The sequence below is a fragment of the Henckelia pumila genome, chromosome 3, assembly GCF_033568475.1.
Source record: "Henckelia pumila isolate YLH828 chromosome 3, ASM3356847v2, whole genome shotgun sequence".
NCBI classification, from domain to species: Eukaryota; Viridiplantae; Streptophyta; class Magnoliopsida; order Lamiales; family Gesneriaceae; genus Henckelia; species Henckelia pumila.
The window spans coordinates 46,028,590-46,051,395 of NC_133122.1; the positions used below are offsets into that span (position 1 = coordinate 46,028,590).

Here is a 22,806-nt window from a genome sequence, read left to right on the forward strand (position 1 = left end):
TTCCTAAAGCAATAAGATCACAAATGATACTACTGAACCGTTCATCAAATTCAGCCATGGTTTTCCCTGGCTTCATTTTGGCATTGTCATATTTTTGAATGGCCATGGTGAGCTTGTTTTCCTTGGTCTGGTCATTTCCTTCACACAGCTGAGTGAGCTTCTCCCAAATCTCCTTTGCTGTGGAGCATGACTTGATTTTGCTGAACATGTTCTTGTCCAGTGTTTTGTATAGGATGTCCCGGGCCACATTGTCAAGATTGGCCTTCTTTTTGTCCTCAGTAGTCCACTCAGCTCTTGGTTTCTCAATCATTTGTCCTGCACCATCGGTTAGAGCTGGGTTGACCTTCATGATTTTGATAGGACCGTCTGTTATGACATATAGCATGTCATCGTCCTGTGCTGCAAGATGTGCCTGCATGCGAATTTTCCAGTCATCATAATCTTCTTTAGAAAACATAGGAATTTTGTTGAAAGAAGTCATGATTTTAAAACTTTAGATCAGCAGTTGAGAAAGGAACCCGCTCTGATACCACTTGTTGGGATCGGTTCAGAGGGTAGAAGGGGGGTGAATACACTCTGAAACTTATTTTCTTTCTTTTCAAAATGATCAAGTGAAGTTTAGTTCACTTAATCTGTTTTCTCAACTTCTAAAACAGTTTGAACAACTTAAATAGTGCGGAAATAGTTCAGAGGTTTTAGTGATGCAAAGGCAAGTTATAACACGATGTATGAGCAATATATAAGATAAATATGCAGTAAAGACTAAAGCACGATTTATGGAAGTTCGAAGGCTTAATCCTTCTACGTCTCCCCTTCTTCCAGGAAGGAATTCACTAGAAGACTTTGGTTATTACAACGTCTTGCAATACACCCATTTCAGACTTAGGACTTATCCAATGCCTAATCCGAAACTCCTAGATTTACACAGATAAGATTCTCAGTTCTTATCAGACTGGTGGAAGCTTTCAGAGTATCTTCAAGTCTCTTCAATAATGAATACAGTCCGGTTGAGCTTCTCAAACTGCAGAGCGGTCGAGAGGCTTGGAAACCCTAGGATGATCCTTGAAGATCAGATATGTAAACTGTAGGCGAGGGTTTATTTGAGCAGCAAGTGAATGATCTTGTAAGTGTGCTCAAGTATTGCTTCAGTAGATCAGATGAGGACTTCTGATAGTATTCAAATGATTGAGTTGATTGAGATTTTTCGTGTTGCTTGTCTTCTTGTCACTTCTTGAGCAATCTTCCCTTTATATAGGTCAATCATCAACGTCTTTATTTTGAACGTTCTGATGCTGCATTGAATGCACATTTAATGCTTCATAAATGCATTGATGATTCTGCATGAAGATCGTACACTTCTTTAAATGCAGACAACTTCCAGGGTCCAAAACTGGTATAAACGGTCGAATGCTTTATTTGTAGCCATTCTGCATTTTTGCCATTTTAGTGCAACCTGTTGTCTCGATGCAAGAGTCAACAGATCTTCTGATACGCCGGTTTATCTCTCGATGCAAGAGTCAACAGATCTTCTGATACGCCGGTTCTGCTTTTGATAAAAGATCTTGCAATGAACGTCTTGTCTCAAGTATTTGTCTTGAGATATCTTGATAAGCAGTTGGCATTCTACCGGTAGATAGATTTATCCTCTGCTGGTTTGAATAACCAGTCGATAGGCTTGTGACTGCAACCGGTCGAGAGACAAAGGCGGTTGACAAGCTTCCGGTAGATAACTTGAAGGGTTTAGACGGTTGCGGTTGGAGTTGTAGTAGATTCCTTAAATACAAAAGATTGGCAGTACATTCCTATACAATGAGTTGTTGTTTGTTATCACCAAAATGTCGGATTCAACATATTATAATCGATGCAGATATATTTAAAATTATTTTATATTTTCAATGTTCTTAATTTCAATCTCAATATGAATTTGGAAAGTTTTGAAATTAATTATATATTTGGTAGGTGAATATAATTAATGAAAAATTTTGCATATATATAGGCATAAGAAATTAACAAAAATTATATATATATATATATATATATATATATATATATATATATCATTTATGAAAACTATATGGAAGCATATATAAATGTTTTAGGTTGTGTCGTAAATTTTTTATTATTAATTTGACTTATATATACAAGATATTTAAATTATTTACGATATTTTGGTAAGATTAATTTGTATATGGACACAATAAATCAATTAAAATTAAAAAACAAACATTGATAAAAGTAGTAAGTATAAATTTATTTTTACAAATTTAACCAAAAATATTATTAGTATTATTTGAACCGAATACATTATCTATAACCTTAATCATCATATTATTATTATTATTATTTGAAACGAAAATATTATCTATAGTTTTAACAAAATTTCATCCATAATTATCATTTATAGTAAGTATGTTTTGGCGAAAAACTACTATATTTAGTAAAAACTCTGCTTTTATATATATATAGATATAGATATAGATTATTATTATTATTATTATTATTGATAATATCATTATCCATTATCATTATTTTTATTATTAGTAGTTGTAATTTCCGTATCTATCTGAATTTTTTTTTCGATTTTTTTCCCAAATACTCTTTATTATATATCTCAAATTCAAACTATCTGAATAATCATATTTAATATATAAGTATAATATAATAATAAAACAATGCATATTTTTCATACAAAAATTATTAAACACACTAAAAAAAAAAAAGTAATATATATATATACAATTAATCGTAGCGTGCTAAAGGACAATATAGTAAATATAATTAGAAATGGGGTAGTCTCATTTTCTCAATTTTAATTGAGAAAAACGTTTTACTTTCCAAACAAAAAGGGGAAAGTTTAATTACGATACGGCACTTGACGAGGGACGACCTCTCCCTGTCTCACTTTTATTATTATTATTATTATTATTATTATTATTATTTTGAGAATATTATTATTATTATTTTTGAAGGTTATCTTATTATTATTATTTTTGAAGGTTATTATTCTCCAAATTTTATAACGGAATTTTTTCATCTTGTCCGTGGTTTTTACCCTAATAATTTTTGGGGGTTTTTCACGTAAATCTTGGTGTCTATTTCATTCTTAAATTTTCATATTTTCTATCTCGAGATGCCGCATGTGGGACCAATACGCCAAAAACAAAACACTTTTTTTTAACATTAAAATATTTCAATTAAATATAAAAATTAGATTTTACAAAAGATAAATATGAAATCACAGTATTCTAAGTACCCTATTTATCAAATCTGATCATGTGTTAAAGTCTCAATCAATTGGGTGCTTCGAGTACCCTATACAGAGGGGTAATACCCTCTCTGCAATTCCATGGCCATGATTGGCCAATTTACATGTGGGCCCCACATCTGCAGAGGGGTAGTCGAAAAACCCCAATTATTGATCTCCACATAATTTTTTACTGTTACAGCTAGAGGTTGTGGCTTCACTCTTTATCTGTATATATACACCTCCAATCTGCATGCATGTTTATATATTTGTTTCCAATATATATAACAATTATAACAATAAGTCTCTCATGAGTGAGACGATGGAATTCAAGAAACTTGTTGGAATGAATGCAGGAGATGATAGAACTAGCTATGCCAACAACTCTGGCCTTCAGGCAATTCTTTTTATTTAACTCTATAATATATATATATATGTGTGTGTGTGCATGTATTCGTAGATTATATCTATATTAATTTATGTCGTATTTTGATTATGAATTATAATATTGTATGTGCAGAGAGTGGTGGTATCAAAAACACGATTTATTTTGGATGAAACATTAAAAGATATGATTGAAAACGAAGAATATTTTCTTGCCGAGCGGTGTTTCAAGATGGTGGATTTGGGTTGTGCTTCCGGCCCCAACACTCTTCTGGTGGTATCCCATATCATGCAAACTTTCCAGGATTTGAGAGCTAGATTTCAAGAAATTTGGATTTTTCTCAATGATCTTCCAGGTTTCATTTAATTTTTATTATTGAAGAAATCATGATCAGTATTTTAATTCCAACAATAATTATTGATCCAGTAGCTAGCTAGCTAAATAATATTGTTTATTTATCCCGACGCGACAGGTAACGACTTCAACAGTTTGTTCAAATGGGTGCAAAGTAGGTACGATGAAAAGGTTATTGAAAGATCAGGATGTTGCATATATGGTCTGCCGGGGTCTTTCTACCACAGATTATTTCCGAACAAGACTCTTCACTTTGCTTATTCTTCATATAGCGTTCACTGGCTCTCTCAGGCATGCATGCATGTTTAATTTTGTACTTTGATTTTTCATCATCTAAATTAAATTTTTTGTGGCACAAAATATTTCTTGATGAAAACATATATATACGTACGTACTATTAAAAAATTAAAAAAAGAAATAAAATCAACTGCTAGCTGCTGCACACCAACACTGCAGGTCCCCGAAGGACTAGGTAAACAAAACAAAGAAAATATATTCATGGCGACGACGAGTCCTCGGGAGGTATTCGAAGCATATGGGAAGCAATACCAAAGAGATTTCTCCAAATTTCTAAGCTTGAGAGGTGAAGAGATGGTCTCCGGTGGGCGCATGGTGTTATCGTTTGTAGGCAGAACCGTTGAAGATCCCTCTTCCATAGATGATAATGCTTATTTCACAATTCTTGCACAAACACTTCATGAAATGGTGGTCGAGGTATATTTCAAATTTTATGCCTTCATTATTAATATGAAAATAGCAATTCGTTAATTTGATTTACTATATACGTACTAGGGCATAATCAAGAAAGATGATTTGTATTCGTTTAACGTGCCAATGTACACACCATGCCAACGAGAAGTTGAGGCGATAATCATGAATGAAGGGTCCTTCGAATTGTGGAAGAAGGACGTTTTCCGGGTGAGGTGGGATGCGCACAGGAACTCGACCCACGATCCCAGCTTTTTCGACGAAAAACAAAGTGCAAACCTCGTGGCAAACTGCGTTCGGGCCGTAACGGAGCCGATGCTGGCGAGTCATTTCGGTAGTTGTATAAATTGTGATGTTGTGTTTGAGAGATATGCGAAGAAATTAGCGGCTGAGCATTTGTTGAAGCAGCAGAAATCGTCATACTATACTATGGTCATCTCATTGAGAAGGAATAATTAAGTGATCATATATATCCTCTGATCAAAGGATCGAGTTGTGTACGTAAAATGTGTGTACTGTGTGTGGATATTGCAATTGTGTTTAATTTGGGGGAATAAAATATGTCTTGTACCGATATATATGTAATTGGCGTTTGTAATAAAATTGCAAGTGTTTTTGTGTGTGTACGTACATGTTGGCTGATTTAAGGAACTACTCCTGATGAGAAATTAGTTTGTGCACTTGATAGCTTTTTCGCTATTAGTTATCGTTTTATATTAGTAGATGTACAATGAAGGTTATTAATTCTATTATATATTATATTTTAAATTATAAAATTATTTTAAATATATGAATGAAAAGCTCTTTGTTAACATATATAATTTTATAATTTCAAAAATAATATGTAATCATGTGTATGATCTTCATTGAAATAGTTTTTTAATTTCAAAATTAACATGTAGCCTCATCCGTATGTGTGTAACATCTTCATTTTAAATATAACATTTTTCTTTGAAAAATTGTTGATTCACGTTCACAAGAGCTTCTTTAATAAATTGTTAGTTGTAAATTATATATATATGTGTGTGTGTGTAGTATAGGTTTTTGAGCTCGTGGGTAGCCTACTCTTGAGAATTACACTCTATCATTTTAAAACTATTGGATTATATATATATATATATATATATAGAGTTCTTTTATGGTGCCCAACTCTATATGCCCAACTTCATGCCCACCATGTATAATATGTGATAAGTCAACTCATCAATTGTGTTGGTCAACTCACATATTGTACATGGTGGGCATGGAGTTGGGCATATGAGTTGGGCACCATAAAAGATCTATATATATATATATATATATATATATATATATATATATATATGTAGTAAAAAAAATTTCCAAATCAAGTTGAGGAATAATCAAGCAATGAAGTTACCAACTTCATCTCACCAACATCATCTCACCATTGTACATGCTCTTATATGTACATATATCATTTTCCTTATAAAAATAGTCTCTTGTAATCATGTTGTTTTTTTACCAGTCTCAAATATATTATTCAATTTATATATATATATATATATATTAAGAGGAAGAAACTGATTAGAGGTAGTTAATTGTATCTAATTTGATAGAGATAAATTGATATTATAATAATATATAAAATAATACTAAAAATATAAATTAAATAATATATTTGAGTAAAATAATACTAAAAATATAAATTGAATAATATATTTGAGACTGGTAAAAAAACAACATGATTACAAGAGAGACAATTTTTATAAGAAAAATGATATATGTACATGTACAATGGTGAGATGATGTTGGTGAGATGAAATTGGTAACTTTATTGCTTGATGATGTCAGCGATGAAGACTTCATTGCTTGGTTCTACGATGGTGGAATGATATTGTAGGGAAGATGTTGAAATATTAATTTTTTATTTTATTAAATATATTTTTATTGAAACACAAAATAAATTTGTACAGTTAAAAAAAATTAAAATTACACATAATTAAAATTTAATATTACATAAAATTAAAAAGTATACGAAATTAAAAAAATTTAAAAGTACAAATAATTTAAACAAATTACAAATAACAAAATAAATTAATTTTTACAAGATCAAATTAATATTTTTATTATTATTTTTTTAAATTTTAAATTTTAAAATTAGTTTTAATAATTAAAAAAAAACAAAAAAAATAAGAATGCAGCTGGGTCATCGCGCGGAGACATTCCGCGCGAACCAAGCCTGCATCATCGCACGAGGACTTTTCCTCGTGCGATATCCTCTCCCCTTGAAGGGGGGAGGAGAGGAAGTGGGGCGAGGAAGCCCACTTCCTCGTGAGGGCTTCCTCGCCCCTTGTACATGTCCTAAGGTTACACAGTTACAAACTGATACGTTAATTTTGAAATTATAAAATTATTTTAATTAAAATATCTTTACATTATTACATTTGAAATATTTTGTAATTTCAAATCTAACATATAATAATATATGCAACCGTGTATGTACTGATGCACATGTAGTATAATTCATTTTATAACAAGTTACCTGCCAAGCTCCATGCATTTTTCTATGTAAGCTATTTAGGGTGTGACAAAATTTGAATTATTGGATTCTAAAATTAGAAATGGGTGTCTCATGAAAAGGGTAATGTACATGTGAACTATAAACATAAGTATTTTTAAAAGCTATATATAATTTTTTTCCCTCGATGGCTATAGCTATAAATGTTTTTCTATCAAATTTATGAATGATCAGTTGCTAAGTTAGACATATTTATAAATTCTTGTTTGACTTTTGTACTCAAAATTCTTTCTTGCGAATGAAGGAGTTGTTTGTTGGGGTTGCTCGAATTGATTTGTACTCAAAAATCAAAGAAAATTTTTCATTCAAGGGGTTTCTTGAATTGATTAGAGCAACTGATTTGTATTCAAGTCTCGAGTTTTCTGGTTCTTTTATTGAGGGCCAAGCAATGAATTCTAGTGGTTGAGCTTTACGATCTTGATTACCTTTTCATCCGCCCTTATCGCTTTATTCTTTTTTTTTCTGTTTAGTCTAATTCATGATTCTTATTTTTTTTTATGTTTTCAGTATACATATCTCCGAGATCTTTTATATTTTGATTTTTTTTTTACAGGTTTTATCTGTAGAAAACATGGAAGAACATGGAAGAAAACAGTGGTGATGATCAGATATACATCCCCGAAGTTGTAGATGAGAGAAAACCCAAACTTGGGATGGAATTCGGCTCAGTAGATGAGGCTTTTTCGTTCTATAACCACTATGCCCGAGAAGCTGGATTTAGCACGAGAATCAACAATAGCAAGAAAGATAAGAATAAAAATGAGGTTGTTTGAAAACAATTTGTATGCTCTAAAGAAGGACATAAAGATGAAAAGAAAAAACAACCAAGTGGTGAGAAACCGAGAAAAGAAAGAGCTCGAGGTCAAGTGAGAACTGGTTGTAGGTCAAAAATTTCAATTGTGAAGGCACAAAATGGAGCAAATTGGGCTATCAGTGCTTTTCAGGAAAGTCATAATCATCCACTATCAACTCATTCAAAGGGACATTTGCTACGGTCACATCGCAGTGTTTCGGCAGCAAAGAAAGCATTGACTCAACAATTTTCAGAAGCGAATGTGCCAACTTGTCAGCAAATTAGGTTATTGGAGATAGAGTATGGAGGGTCTGAGCATGTTGGTTGCACAGAAACAGATCTTAGAAACTTTGAGAGAGATCTGAAAAATGAACAAAAAGGTATCGATGCAGAAACGCTAATCGAGTTTTTTGAATCCGAAAAAGAGAAGAATTTTGAATATTTCTTTACGTAAGAGACTGATTCAGAAAACATATTGACGAGGTGTTTTTGGATGGATGTTGTATCAAGGAGGGCATACAGTGCATTTGGTGATGTAATTGTGTTTGATACGACGTATAACACCAACAAATATGGGATGATTTTTGCACCACTTGTAGGAGTTAATCATCATCATCAGCCAATTGTTTTTGGTTGTGGCTTTCTAAATGATGAGAAAATCGAGTCTTTTGTTTGGCTGTTTAACAAGTTCGTAGATGTGTTTGTGGAATGTGACCATTTTGTGTGAAAGTATCGTTAGCCTCGTTTATATTTCGTTTCAAATGTTCTTTGAATATGTATTACAGTACATGCTGTAACACCCCACTACAACAAAAACGCCAAAAGACAAGGGTGAAAAACCGTTGTTAAAGGGGGGTTTAAAACCGATGTTAATGGCTATGTTGTTAAAAACACGGTCATAGACAACGGTAAAAAACCGTTGTCTAAGATGTTTAACCACAATGGTGTATAAGCGTTGTATTATTGAAAATAAAACGTTGTCTTATATAAAAAACGACATCGATTTTATAACAGTTTTCCACCCTTGTCTTTGATCGTAATAGACAACAGTTTTACAACGTTTTTTAACCGTTGTCTTTTAGTGTGTTTACAATGTTTTAAAACCGTTGTCTTTGATCAACATAAACAACGTTTTTTTAGAAAAAAAAACCGTTGTGTTTAGTCTAATTAGCCACCAGTTTTTTTTAATCAAAATTAAAACCATTGTATTTTAGTCTAAATACACAATCAATTTACAAAAACTAATTGCTCTCATATTTAAAACATCATAAAATGTGCATTAGTTGATCAAAACAACTTACAATTCTTACAAATTGATCATAATCTATCTAGTTTCGAGTAAATTAAGTTCAAAACATCAATTTAGATAAAATTAATGTGCTACAAGCCTTGTATTTCCATTGTCAAATACTTTCTGGAACAAGACATCACAAAAGCATCCACAAGCAATTCCCCCACTAACATCTTTAGCCCCTCTCCATCCAAACCTTTTTTCTCTTTGGACAAACCTACAATATAAAATAGACAAGTGCAAAAGTAAGAAACTTAATTATAATATCAACAAAACTATAGAACTAAAGACGGAGTCCAATAATATAAGGATTATGTAAAAATATCTAAACACCCAGAAAGGAAAGAAGAGCAAAAAGATTAAGTTGTATCAAAAGGAAAAACATTATAAATATTTTAGAAGAGGGAGCAGTTTTCGTAAAAGGTTGCAAGTGCTTGCATATATAAGCTCTTCTCTAAGAAAATTTATGGAGAAAGCGTGAAAAGTACACGTACTATATGCATCAAAATCTGCTGCCATGGTTTTTTTGTATCAAGAGAAATTGATGATTCACAATCAAGGGACAATTAATCAATGCTAAAAGGTAGTAATATTAACCTGATTCTTATACCAAAACCAAATAACAGTAAATTACTAGATCGGAAAAAGTTCCAAATTCTAAACAAACAAAAGATCGAATCGGTTTTTGAATAAGCAACCTTTAAATACAACTTTTTTCAAGATCCACTCAAATCGGCGTTTTTGGATATATTAATGCCCTGAACTCGATTAAATACCACCAATCATCACTAACAAATGACCAATAAATAGATTAAAAAGAAATCTAAATCTACATCCAACCATATGTTATATTTTTGGATATACCAATAATCAAACACCGATGGATAAAAACGCAAAATTATGAAAGCCATATATATACCTAATCATAAATATGATCTTGTATGCATTCAGCCATCTCGGAGCGCACCTCATCAATTTCTTCCATAGTGTGCCCTTATTGTTTTGACATTTTTTTTCTTTATATTACCACATTTTGCACAAGGGCAAGGGATTGCATCTGGATTGTCGGCATTTTGCAATGCAAATTTCAAAAAAGACTCTACTCCAATATCATATTCAGTTGATAGTCTATGCTTAGACATCTATTCTTTGTCCATTTTAGATATAACGAAGCAGCCAGAAATAAAACAACACCTACCTTCAAAAAATTGTACATCATAGAACAAGATATTGACACAATCTCAAGTACGAATAATAACAAAAAAATCATAATCAATTTATTTATCCGAATTCTTGTAGTGAATAAGTAGTAGCATATATGTCCAATTTTCTTAATTAACATTGATGATAACATAGTAATACTCAAAATAAACTAGCCCAGCAGGAAAATAAAAGGCCGGAACAGATTTTTGGACACAAAGCAGAGGAGATTACATTTCTGTACTTTATAAATAATGATTCAATTTGCATATGTTTACATAGAATGTACAAAAAAAGAAGGATAAACAACATAAAATCATCTTGCACATTAAATAAGTGCATCACAAAAAATAATTTCAATTAATATACCTCGTGTAAAGTTCCTACAGCTCTCCGATAAAATTCAAAATGTTCCACTTTAAGCTAAATTAAGAACCTGCAATGCACATGACATGTTAACATATTGATGGAAAAATGATATTGGAAATGGAAATACATAAACACGAATGAACATGGATAATAACAAACTAATAACAAGAGAATAAAAGAGGGACACGTCGAGGTACCGTGGGGTAGGAACCTAAATGTTTATTTCACTAATTAAGATTTCTCAAATTAATTTTTTAAATATTATTTCTAAAATAAACTAAGTAAATTCCATCAAACTAACTATTTTTTTAAAAAATATTTAATCTAAAGTCTATTTTACTTTATATCTTATATTTTAAATAAATTCTTTATTTATGGTAATTAATTTTTAGTATGAGAAATGAATTTTCGCAAAACAACAAAAAATCTAATAAAATTTCATAGAGCAATCTCGAAATATTCCAAACTGATCCCTCGACCCCTTCTTAAATATTGTAATTTAATTTTTTTTATAATGTTATTTACTAACTAATCTCACTAATTAATACCAATTTTCAAAGCTGTAATCAATCGGTTTGAAAGGATCAATTATAAATCATATCGAGATATCAATTGGCAAGTTGCAAAAACTTTTAATGGTCCCAAATTTAATATCAAATTTCTTAACAAATAAAATTATTTTGTGGAATGAAAGATGACCCTAACACATGATATGCATGTTTTAAATTAATAACCAATCACTTACATGATCTAAAGACAAAATGAATTATTGTTCATCTAAATTAAATAGGTATGGCTCTGATCAAGGTCGAGGCCTTAAATAGCAACATGACCTGAGCTAGTAGTTGTTTTTTGACTAAAATGATTCCGAATCATTCAAATTCTCAATAATGTAAACTAGTTTCTATAATAAGACGGCTTCGGAAACCACAAATTTTCTTTGTTGAACAGAGGAACAGGTATCACATCACATCAGCCTGTTCTCAGAAATTTCTTCAAGAATATACAACTGAAACCTCACAATTCTCTTGCATTGTGTATCATACATGTACTTGTGGAGCAAAACACGACATTAAACATGGTTTCCAGTAGTAAAACGAACGAACTGTCCATGTTCCAAGTTTCTTGGGTTATATTTGCATGTTACTTCTCCGGAATCGGCACAACCACAGACACGTTAAGGGCCAATCAATCCCTTGGAGACTCAGAAATGTTATTTCAAGCGGACAATATTTCAAACTGGGATTCTTCAGCCCGATGAACAGTAGTTACATATATGTTGGTATAATGTATAATACTATGTGACGACCCGAGTTCTAATCTCTCGATAATCAAATCATCAAATAGAATAGACAATAATCAATGTCTAAACAAAATAAATTTTTTTTTTTTAAAATGGGAGCACCTCGCTCGATCGGTAAACATCTACCGATCGAGCGAGCACAATGCTCAAACTCTCGGGTGCAGATAATAGTGGCCTCGCTCGATCTGCAAGAAATGACCGATCGAGCGAGCCACTTCTTTCAAGTGTTCTGTTCCTGATATAACAACCTCGCTCGATCGGTAGGAATTGCCCGATCGAGCGAGCACAGTTCCAATAGAAAAATAACAAAAACGTTTGCCGTCATGAACAAGTTCTTTCCTTCAATAATCAAATTCCTATCATCTCATACAAAGCATATATCAATAACATAAGCTAACATGCATTCTAACATGATGTAATTGATAGGAATTGACCATCACAAGACTTTAAAATCATAACAATAAGCTCATAAACATGCAAGAAGCAATGTTACACATTCAAGATCAAGCTACATTATAATGTCTCAAGGATTTACATATCCCCATTCAAATCCTATGAACAACAACAAGACCACAACTTAATCATCAACAAGTCTTGGTGCAAGTAGCTCTAACATGCTCAAGTTTAAGACACTCAACAACATCATGACAGCTCACACAACCATCTACACTCAGATCATCATGCTATCTTCTTATCCTTTGTTCTTCACGTTCGCTTTTGTCTGGTTCAACTCCCTCCTATTGCAATGACACATACAACAAAACAATAGCCGGATAACTCCGGTGAGAAATAGATTTCCCAGTAAAAGCAACTAAACACGCATATAAAACATATATCAAGCTCATGATATCAATAAAGACAATGCATGTGTTTAAAAATAGGTTCTCTAACAAATCTCTCGTTTTATCGGTTGGGATCCCGAGAAGTAGATATCATAACTAATCCACCGACTCTTCCGATCGAGGTGAGGCTACTTATCTCACTTCCCTAGACGTTGAAACCATCATATATGTAAATCAGACGCTAGGCTAAAATAACCACCCAGGCCATACATATACAATCCCTCAAATCGTCTAATCTAACGTTTCCGTTCATTTCAAAATCAAAGAATAAGTCCTTCAAGATGAATGCAATATATATCAATCAAATCACATTCATTAACATCAAGCCTCATTCAAACTTTCATAGGAAACATATAAAAGCACATAAGCAAATAAGTATGTGATTTAGGGAACTCGATACAAAACATCTCGAGTTATAGTCCCATTCAAGTAGTAGTCCACTTTTACCTTTCAAATGTGATGTGTATGGTGTCCTCTAACTGTCCAAAGCTGTACAATAAACCAATATAAGCCTTGACTCAAAATCTGCTCAAAACCATACAAATTGAATGTAGAATAGTTTCAAACCTTGTTCCTTCTTTTATCGGTTTCGAAGTCGACGTTCTCGAGTTTACGTGCCCTGTTTATGCGCTGAATTCACAGCATACAAACCAAGGAATCATCAGCTAATAACCCAACAACATCTTAGTCCAAAAACAATAGCAAATTGCTTCAAATCCTAGGTTCGACGGCATATCGATATAACTCGGCAATCCCGAACGCAACTATAATCAATCTAACATTCGCATCAGCTGTATAGGATTCAAAACAGCATAATCCTCAACATATCAGCAAGCATATACATCAAATTATAGCTGAGAAATCATAAGGACATGATACAACAATCATTCCTCCACCCAACTTCAATAAAACAAGATATAGAAGCTCATCAACACCATTCCATACACAAATCTGATATCTGTCAATTTCGAATTCCCAAAGCATGATGAACTAAGAAAAAACTTACACCAAATCAAAGGTCTCGTTGCAAGGATTCCAGAACATCTTTCGGAATCGAAAACGGATACCCGGATCAAAAGATATGTGAATTGGAAGATGAGGAAAAAGCTTGAAGATTTTCTGTTTCTTGCTCTCGGTTCTTGCCTCTAAAATGTCTGATGGATTATGTGAATCACACGTGCATGCTGAGTAATCACTTCCAAAATCTGATAACTTCCATAATAATTGCACTTTAGCCCCTCAACTATTCAAAAATTGCAATTTGGTCATCAGCTTCTCATTTCATTCAATTTCAATCCTAATAAATTTAAGAATATTATAATTTAAATCAAAACTCCAATCTTCCCAAATTAAATATTCTCGAATTAAAATTAAATAATTCCGGGCGTTACAATTCTCCCCCACTAAGACACGATTTCGTCCTCGAAATCTCAAGTTTGATCAACATATCATATATGATATATCAGATAACAGAAAACTGAAGGAGACTCACATCAAGAAAATAAATCTGGAAATCTTTGTCGCATATCTGATTCAGTCTCCCAAGTAGCTTCTTCAATACCATGACGACGCCACTGAACTTTCACAAGAGGAATAGTCTTCATTCGAAGTTGCTTCTCTTTACGATCAAGAATCTGAATAGGTTTTTCGAAATAACTCAAAGTCTCGTCGAGTTCAGCCTCATCAGATTGAAGCACATGAGATTCATCGGCAAGGTATTTGCGAAGCATCGATACATGAAAAACATCATGTATTCCAGATAAAGCCGGAGGAAGAGCTAATCGATAGGCGAGATTGCCTATTTTCTCCAGAATTTCATACGGACCAATGTAGCGTGGAGACAACTTCCCTCGTTTGCCAAATCGTACAGTGCCTCTGAACGGAGAAATCTTCAGAAATACACAATCCCCCTGTTCAAAAGACAAAGGTTGACGTCGAATATTGGCATACTTCGCTTGTCTGTCCTGAGCTGTCTTCATTCTTTTCTAAATAAGCTTCACTTGTTCAGTCATATCTCGAATCATATCAGGTCCAGTATCAGGTACCTCTGAAATATCATCCCAGAAAAGAGGAGATCGACATTTTCTTCCATACAAAGCTTCAAACGGAGCCATTTCAATACTCGATTGATAACTATTGTTGTACGAGAATTCACAAAGTGGTAATGAATCTTGCCAACTCGTGCCAAAATCAAGCACTACAGCCCTCAACATGTCCTCCAAAGTCTGAATGGTACGTTCAGACTGTCCGTCTGTCTGTGGATGATAAGCTATGCTCAAGTGTAGCTGAGTACCCAAAGCACTCTGTAAACTATGCCAGAAGTGAGATGTAAATCGAGGTACACGATCTGATACAATAGACTTCGGCACTCCATGCAATCTGACAACTTTTCTGACATAAATTTCTGTCATCTGATCATGTCTATACGTCATACGATAAGGTATAAAACATGCTGATTTCGTCAATCTATCAATAATCACCCAGATAGCATCGTAACCTCTAGAAGATCGAGGTAATCTCGTCACGAAGTCCATGGATATATGATCCCATTTCCATTTAGGCACTGATAAACTCTGTAACAAACCAGGCGGTTTCTTCCTTTCAGCCTTCACTTGTTGGCAATTAAGACATCGAGACACAAAATCAGTGATATCGGACTTCATTGGTTTCCACCAGTATCGAGTCTTCAAATCGTTATACATCTTCCTACCTCCAGGATGAATACTATAACGACTACAATGCGCCTCTTTCAGTAGTTGTTGTCGCACATCAGAAATATCAGGCACTACAAGGCGATTGTGAACATAAAGAAGATCATCTCGAACCCGATATTCAGATACATGCCCTGATCGAACTTTCTCAATCGAGTTCTGCACATTTTGATCATTTTTCTGAGCATCTCTAATTCGCAACAACAATGATGGTTCAACTTGAATTTGATAAAGTCGCAGAGGCTGATAATTTGTATCAAATACTAATCCAGATAGACAACAGTTTTCAATCAAATTTGATACACCAATCGTCGATAAGGATAAAGAACATACCTTTTGACTCAATGCATCAGCTACTGCATTCGATTTCCCCGGATAGTACTTAATTTCACAATCAAAATCTTTCAGTAAATCAAGCCATCGTCGCTGTCTCATATTCAATTTTGACTGTGAAAACAGATATTTCAGACTCTTGTGATCAGAATAAATCTCAAACTGTTCCCCGTACAGATAATGTCGCCAAATCTTCAAAGCAAATACAATAGCGGCCAATTCACGATCATGAAGAGGATATCTGGTCTTGTGAGGCTTCAACTGTCTTGAGGCATAAGCAATTACATGCCCTCGCTGCATTAAAACACATCCCAAACCTCGATGAGATGCATCACAGTAAACAGTGAAATCACCAGTCCCTGAAGGGATCGTCAAGACTGGTGCACTGGTCAGTCGTTTCTTCAACTCCAGAAAACTTGATTCACAAGCATCAGACCAGACAAATGGAGTATTCTTCTGAGTCAACTGAGTAATCGGCTTCGCATTACTAGAAAAATCTTTAATGAACCGGCGATAATACCCAGCCAAATCCATGAAACTACGAATATCAGGAACAGATGTTGGTCTTGACCAACTGATCACTGCCTCTACTTTGCTTGGATCAACAGAAATACCATTTCCAGATATGATATGTCCAAGAAAGACAACCTGTTTCAGCCAAAACTCACATTTCGACAGTTTAGCATACAGCTTTTCAGATCTCAGAGTCTTCAATACAGTTCTCAAATGCTCAGAATGATCAATCAAATTCTTCGAATATATCAGAATATCATCAATAAAAATAATCACGAAGTCATCGAGATATTTCTGAAACACACGGTTCATCAAAGCCATAAATACAGCTGGAGCATTCGTCAGACCAAACGGCATAATTATAAACTCATAATGGCCATACCTGGTTCTGAAAGCAGTTTTCGGAATATCAGAATCCCTAACTCTCAGCTGATGGTATCTAGATCTCAGATCGATCTTGAAATACACTGAAGAACCTTGCAACTGGTCAAATAAATCATCAATACGAGGCAAAGGATATTTGTTCTTTACCGTTGCCTTGTTCAGTTGCCGGTAGTCGATGCACAATCTCATTGAACCGTCTTTCTTTCTAACAAACAGTACTGGAGCTCCACAAGGAGAAACACTTGGTCGAATGTATCCCTTGGCCAGTAAATCTTCTAACTGTTCTTTCAACTCTTTCAGTTCAACTGGTGCCATTCGATAATGTGCTTTCGAAATCGGTGCAGTTCCTGGCATCAGTTTGATGTTGAAATCAATCTCACGATACGGAGGTAATCTTGGAATCTCATCAGGAAAAACGTCCGCAAATTCACTAACCACTGGCAAATCAGCCAGGTTCGGGCTAGCTTTCAAAATGTCAACTGCATATACAAGAAATCCCTCCGCTCCTTTCTGCAAAAGTCGGGTCATAGCTAATACAGAAATAAGAGGAATCTTAGCACGTGAACCCTTACCATAGAATTTCCATTCTCCAGCCATCTCGGGTCTGAATCTCACTACCTTCTGAAAACAATCGACGGTAGCTCTGTACTTGTTTAGCATATCAATCCCGATAATGCAGTCAAAATCAGACAAACTAAGTACAAAACAATCTATCTTGATCTCATTACCATCATACTGTAGCAAACAATTCTTAACTGTCTGAATCGATATAAGACCTTTCCCCAAAGGAGAAGAAACAGATACTACAACAGGTAATGTTTCGACAGGCAAAGCATGCAATGAAGCAAATCGTGCAGAGATAAACGTATGGGATGCACATGTATCTATCAATACATATGCAGGATAACCATAAAGAAAACAGGTATCTGCAATCACATCGTCTGGTGCTCCCTGTGCCTGTTCCTCCGTCAATGCAAAGACATGAGCCTGCTGTCTTTGAGGCTGACTGCCTGTCTGACTTCCTCCTGGCCTTGATTGTTGTTGTGGAGGTGGCGTTTGAAAGGAATGGACAGAAGAGGCTTGTCTTGCGGGTTGAGCCACTGATCGTGATGACTCTGCACCTCGTGCCTGTCCAGAACCTCTCTGAGGACATACCCTTGCAAAATGGCCAGTCTGATGGCATATATGGCACCTCCTAGATATCCCTCGACACTGATCGGTTGGATGTCCTCCACTACAATTGTTACAAAACACTCCCGACTTCGGTTTCGTGCCACTGGAACTCGAAGAACTGCTCTCAGACTTCTTAAACGGTTTTCCTCGAGCTTGCAAATATCCTTTCTTACCACTGCTGTTGCCACCACTTTCAAATCGAGAAGACTGTTGCGGAGTTGGAGCTGAAGGTTGTGACTGTCTCGGAGGCTGAGCAACATACGAAGCTCCTCGCTGCTGTATCAAGCCAGCTTCTGCTCCTTTGACACTGTTCAAGGAATCAGCAAAATTATTCGGTCGCCTTGTGTTTACCAATGTAAAAACATCAGGATTCAGTCCATTAATGAACTGATCAGCCATAGCCTTGTCACTATCTGCAACATGTGGAGCAAAACGTAGCAATGTCGTGAATTTTGCAACATAGTCTTCAATATTTAAGTTTCCCTGCCTCAGATTAGCAAATTCGGCACCCTTGTCTTTACGATAAGACACTGGAAAGAAGCGTTGGTAAAACTCAGTTTTGAAGACATTCCAGTTCAGAACAGTTCCTCTACGCTCTGTGAACCACCAGCTTTTTGCAACTTCATGCAACTGATGACCAATAAGTCTGACTCTCCGCTCATCACCGTAATCAAGTGAATCAAATAACATCTCCATATCATCAAGACATCCTTCACATTCAACTGCATTCTCGGTACCTTTCAGGGTTGGCGGCTTGTAGGATTGAAATCTTTTCAGTAGTGTTTCCATTGGAGTCGCAGTCATATCGGTCATGTCTCTTGAAGTGCTTCCCTATTCATTACTCGGGACTGTAGCTTGAGGCACAATCGGTGTTACCACTGTCTGTTCTGGCAGATGTATAGGAACTGTCTGTTTTGGCATCGGAGTAAGAGCCCGTGGTCTAAGATGAGGTCGTCCTGGTCTTCGAGACATATCTGATTATCAAAATGGTTAGGACACCATAATCCTCAAATCAATCTCAGTCCTCCTCTGATCATCTTACCTCTGATCAAGACTCGGTTCTGATTCAGGTGTAAAATAAATAATCCAAGTACACAACCAAGACATGCTTCCAATCAATTCCGATAATCAGGTAGCATATCATAATTTACAGAACACATGCCTCTAATCATTCCAGATATTCCAGTAAGCATGCATCTTTAATCATCATAATTATACTTTCAAATAAAATAAATACAACATCATGTAATAAAATACTTGAAAGTAAACCATGCTAGCATTTACAACATGTAATTCAATCATGTAATTAAATCATAGCATGAATCCATAAATAAGTAAGGCAGAAGACTCGATCTACCTCACTCACAGTCTATCTAAGTCCAGAATTTTCTTGCTCTGATACCACCTGTTGTGACGACCCGAGTTCTAATCTCTCGATAATCAAATCATCAAATAGAATAGACAATAATCAATGTCTAAACAAAATAAAAAAAAATTTTAAAATGGGAGCACCTCGCTCGATCGGTAAACATCTACCGATCGAACGAGCACAATGCTCAAACTCTCGGGTGCAGATAATAGTGGCCTCGCTCAATCTGCAAGAAATGACCGATCGAGCGAGCCACTTCTTTCAAGTGTTCTGTTCCTGATATAACAACCTCGCTCGATCGGTAGGAATTGCCCGATCGAGCGGGCACAGTTCCAGTAGAAAAATAATAGAAACATTTGCCGTCATGAACAAGTTCTTTCCTTCAATAATCAAATTCCTATCATCTCATACAAAGCATATATCAATAACATAAGCTAACATGCATTCTAACATGATGTAATTGATAGGAATTGACCATCACAAGACTTTAAAATCATAACAATAAAGGCTCATAAACATGCAAGAAGCAATGTTACACATTCAAGATCAAGCTACATTATAATGTCTCAAGGATTTACATATCCCCATTCAAATCCTATGAACAACAACAAGACCACAACTTAATCATCAACAAGTCTTGGTGCAAGTAGCTCTAACATGCTCAAGTTTAAGACACTCAACAACATCATGACAGCTCACACAACCATCTACACTCGGATCATCATGCTATCTTCTTATCCTTTGTTCTTCACGTTCGCTTTTGTCTGGTTCCACTCCCTCCTATTGCAATGACACATACAACAAACAATAGTCGGATAACTCCGGTGAGAAATAAATTTCCCAGTAAAAGAAACTAAACACGCATATAAAACATATATCAAGCTCATGATATCAATAAAGACAATGCATGTTTTTAAAACCAGGTTCTCTAACAAATCTCTCATTTTATCGGTTGGGATCTCGAGAAGTAGATATCATAACTAATCCACCGACTCTTCCGATCTAGGTGGGGCTACTTATCTCACTTCCATAGACTTTGAAACCATCATATATGTAAATCAGACGCTAGGATAAAACAACCACCCAGGCCATACATATACAATCCCTCAAATCGTCTAATCGAACGTTTCCGTTCATTTCGAAATCAAAGAATAAGTCCTTCAAGATGAATGCAATATATATCAATCAAATCACATTCATTAACATCAAGCCTCATTCAAACTTTCATAGGAAACATATAAAAGCACATAAGCAAATAAGTATGTGATTTAGGGAACTCGATACAAACCATCTCGAGTTATAGTCCCATTCAAGTAGTAGTCCACTTTTACCTTTCAAATGTGATGTGTATGGTGTCCTCTAACTGTCCAAAGCTGTAAAATAAACCAATATAAGCCTTGACTCAAAATCTGCTCAAAACCATACAACTTGAATGTAGAATAGTTTCAAACCTTGTTCCTTCTTTTATTGGTTTCAAAGTTGACGTTCTCGAGTTTACGTGCCCTGTTTATGCGCTGAATTCATAGCATACAAACCAAGGAATCATCAGCTAATAACCCAACAACATCTTAGTCCAAAAACAATAGCAAATTGCTTCAAATCCTAGGTTCAACGGCATATCGATATAACTCGGCAATCCCGAACGCAACTATAATCAATCTAACATTCACATCAGCTGTATAGGATTCAAAACAGCATAATCCTCAACATATCAGCAAGCATATACATCGAATTTTAGCTGAGAAATCATAAGTACATGATACAACAATCATTCCTCCACCCAACTTCAATAAAACAAGATATAGAAGCTCATCAACACCATTCCATACACAAATCTGATATCTGTCAATTTCTAATTCCCAAAGCATGATGAACTAAGAGAAAACTTACATCAAATCAAAGGTCTCATTTCAAGGATTCCAGAACATCTTTCGGAATCAAAAACGGATACCCGGATCAAAAGATATGTGAATTGGAAGATGAGGAAAAAGCTTGAAGATTTTCTATTTCTTGCTCTCGGTTCTTGCCTCTAAAATGTCTGATGGATTATGTGAATCACACGTGCATGCTGAGTAATCACTTCCAAAATCTGATAACTTCCATAATAATTGCACTTTAGCCCCTTAACTATTCAAAAATTGCAATTTGGTCCTCAACTTCTTATTTCATTCAATTTCAATCCTAATAAATTTAAGAATATTAGAATTTAAATCAAAACTCCAATCTTCCCAAATTAAATATTCTCGAATTAAAATTAAATAATTTCGGGCATTACATACTATCCCAGAGATGACTATGATATGGGTAGCTAACAGAGAAAAGCCTTTGAATGATCGGAACGGTTCGCTACAGATTTCAAGAGATGGAAATCTTGTGATCTTGGAGGAAAAAGGAGATAGTCTTGGATGGGATACAGGGAATCTCGTAGTACAAGATAGTTCGAATGATGACATTGAGGCTACTGTGCATATACATTCTCGATGGATCGGATGATAGTGAAGAGATCGAGGGAGTCATAAGGGTTCTTTACAAGAGTTTACAGAAAGCTAGAAAGGGACGACTCGATCGTTTTCTTTCCTTGTATTTTTTCCCGCGTATCCACATGAAATCTAGCTAATTTGAAAATATTCAATTTAAAAACGATTGAGTAAATATTATATTATAAGTGGATCCAAATGCAATAGATGGTGTAAAATAAAGAATTTCTGGGACACATGAAATCCCAACAACAAGCCCTAGGGCCTCTACCTACAATATATAGCACCAAGACGCACGAGCTGTGCAAAGTGAGCAGACAATTATATCGTAGAAGAATAGAGAATTGGGGACAAAGAAAAGATGAAGGGTCGGGCTTTGTGACTTAAAAATAATGAAGATAAAACCATACAAGAAACAGAAATATACACATAAAAGGAGAAAACCCACCATATCACGAAGCTCCCGAGCGCCCACAACGTATTCTTCCTTCTGCCGCCGTCGGATCGGAGAGAATACGCTTCGATCGATGTTCACAAACGTACGAGCAGCAAAAGGGAAAAAGCTAAGAGACAATCGATCGATGTAGGAAAATAGAACAGAGAATCGATTCAAGTAAAAGGGCAGAAACATAAAATCGATCTACGAAGGGGAGAGCTAAAGATGAAGCACGATCGATTTAGGGCTAGCCATGAAAGAGTTTTCCCGATCCCCAATTATAACTTGTAAATATTTGTGGGGGAAAAGAGTCCACGTTATTATGAAGTTTTAACTATTTTTATTTTATTTTTTTTTATTCTAAAAAAAATAATATTTTTTA

At 34.8% G+C, this 22,806-nt stretch overlaps 2 protein-coding genes across 2 annotated transcripts; both read left to right on the forward strand.

Moving 5' to 3' along the window:
- Window positions 1–3,541: 3,541 nt before the first annotated feature.
- On the forward strand, window positions 3,542–5,275 carry LOC140893356 (benzoate carboxyl methyltransferase-like). The gene is made up of 5 exons (XM_073302414.1): window positions 3,542–3,641; window positions 3,765–3,984; window positions 4,102–4,274; window positions 4,440–4,697; window positions 4,776–5,275. Exons 1-5 carry the CDS (start codon window positions 3,555–3,557, stop codon window positions 5,148–5,150), a joined length of 1,113 nt encoding a protein of 370 aa, XP_073158515.1. The 5' UTR covers window positions 3,542–3,554; the 3' UTR covers window positions 5,151–5,275.
- Window positions 5,276–7,811: 2,536 nt separating this feature from the next.
- LOC140888641 (protein FAR1-RELATED SEQUENCE 5-like) lies at window positions 7,812–8,750 on the forward strand. Its single transcript, XM_073296339.1, has 3 exons — window positions 7,812–7,994; window positions 8,136–8,403; window positions 8,491–8,750. Exons 1-3 carry the CDS (start codon window positions 7,812–7,814, stop codon window positions 8,748–8,750), a joined length of 711 nt encoding a protein of 236 aa, XP_073152440.1.
- The last annotated feature ends 14,056 nt before the right edge of the window (window positions 8,751–22,806 follow it).

What these genes read in the sequence shown, in the direction of transcription:
- LOC140893356 (XM_073302414.1), top strand. Translation starts at nt 3,555, where the DNA reads ATGAGTGAGACGATGGAATTCAAGAAACTTGTTGGAATGAATGCAGGA. An exon ending in CCAACAACTCTGGCCTTCAG is followed by an intron (nt 3,642 to 3,764) that starts GCAATTCTTTTT and finishes TTGTATGTGCAG; the next exon opens with AGAGTGGTGGTATCAAAAAC. An exon ending in GCGTTCACTGGCTCTCTCAG is followed by an intron (nt 4,275 to 4,439) that starts GCATGCATGCAT and finishes CCAACACTGCAG; the next exon opens with GTCCCCGAAGGACTAGGTAA.
- LOC140888641 (XM_073296339.1), top strand. Translation starts at nt 7,812, where the DNA reads ATGGAAGAAAACAGTGGTGATGATCAGATATACATCCCCGAAGTTGTA. An exon ending in AAGATAAGAATAAAAATGAG is followed by an intron (nt 7,995 to 8,135) that starts GTTGTTTGAAAA and finishes TCAATTGTGAAG; the next exon opens with GCACAAAATGGAGCAAATTG. An exon ending in TCTGAAAAATGAACAAAAAG is followed by an intron (nt 8,404 to 8,490) that starts GTATCGATGCAG and finishes AGACTGATTCAG; the next exon opens with AAAACATATTGACGAGGTGT.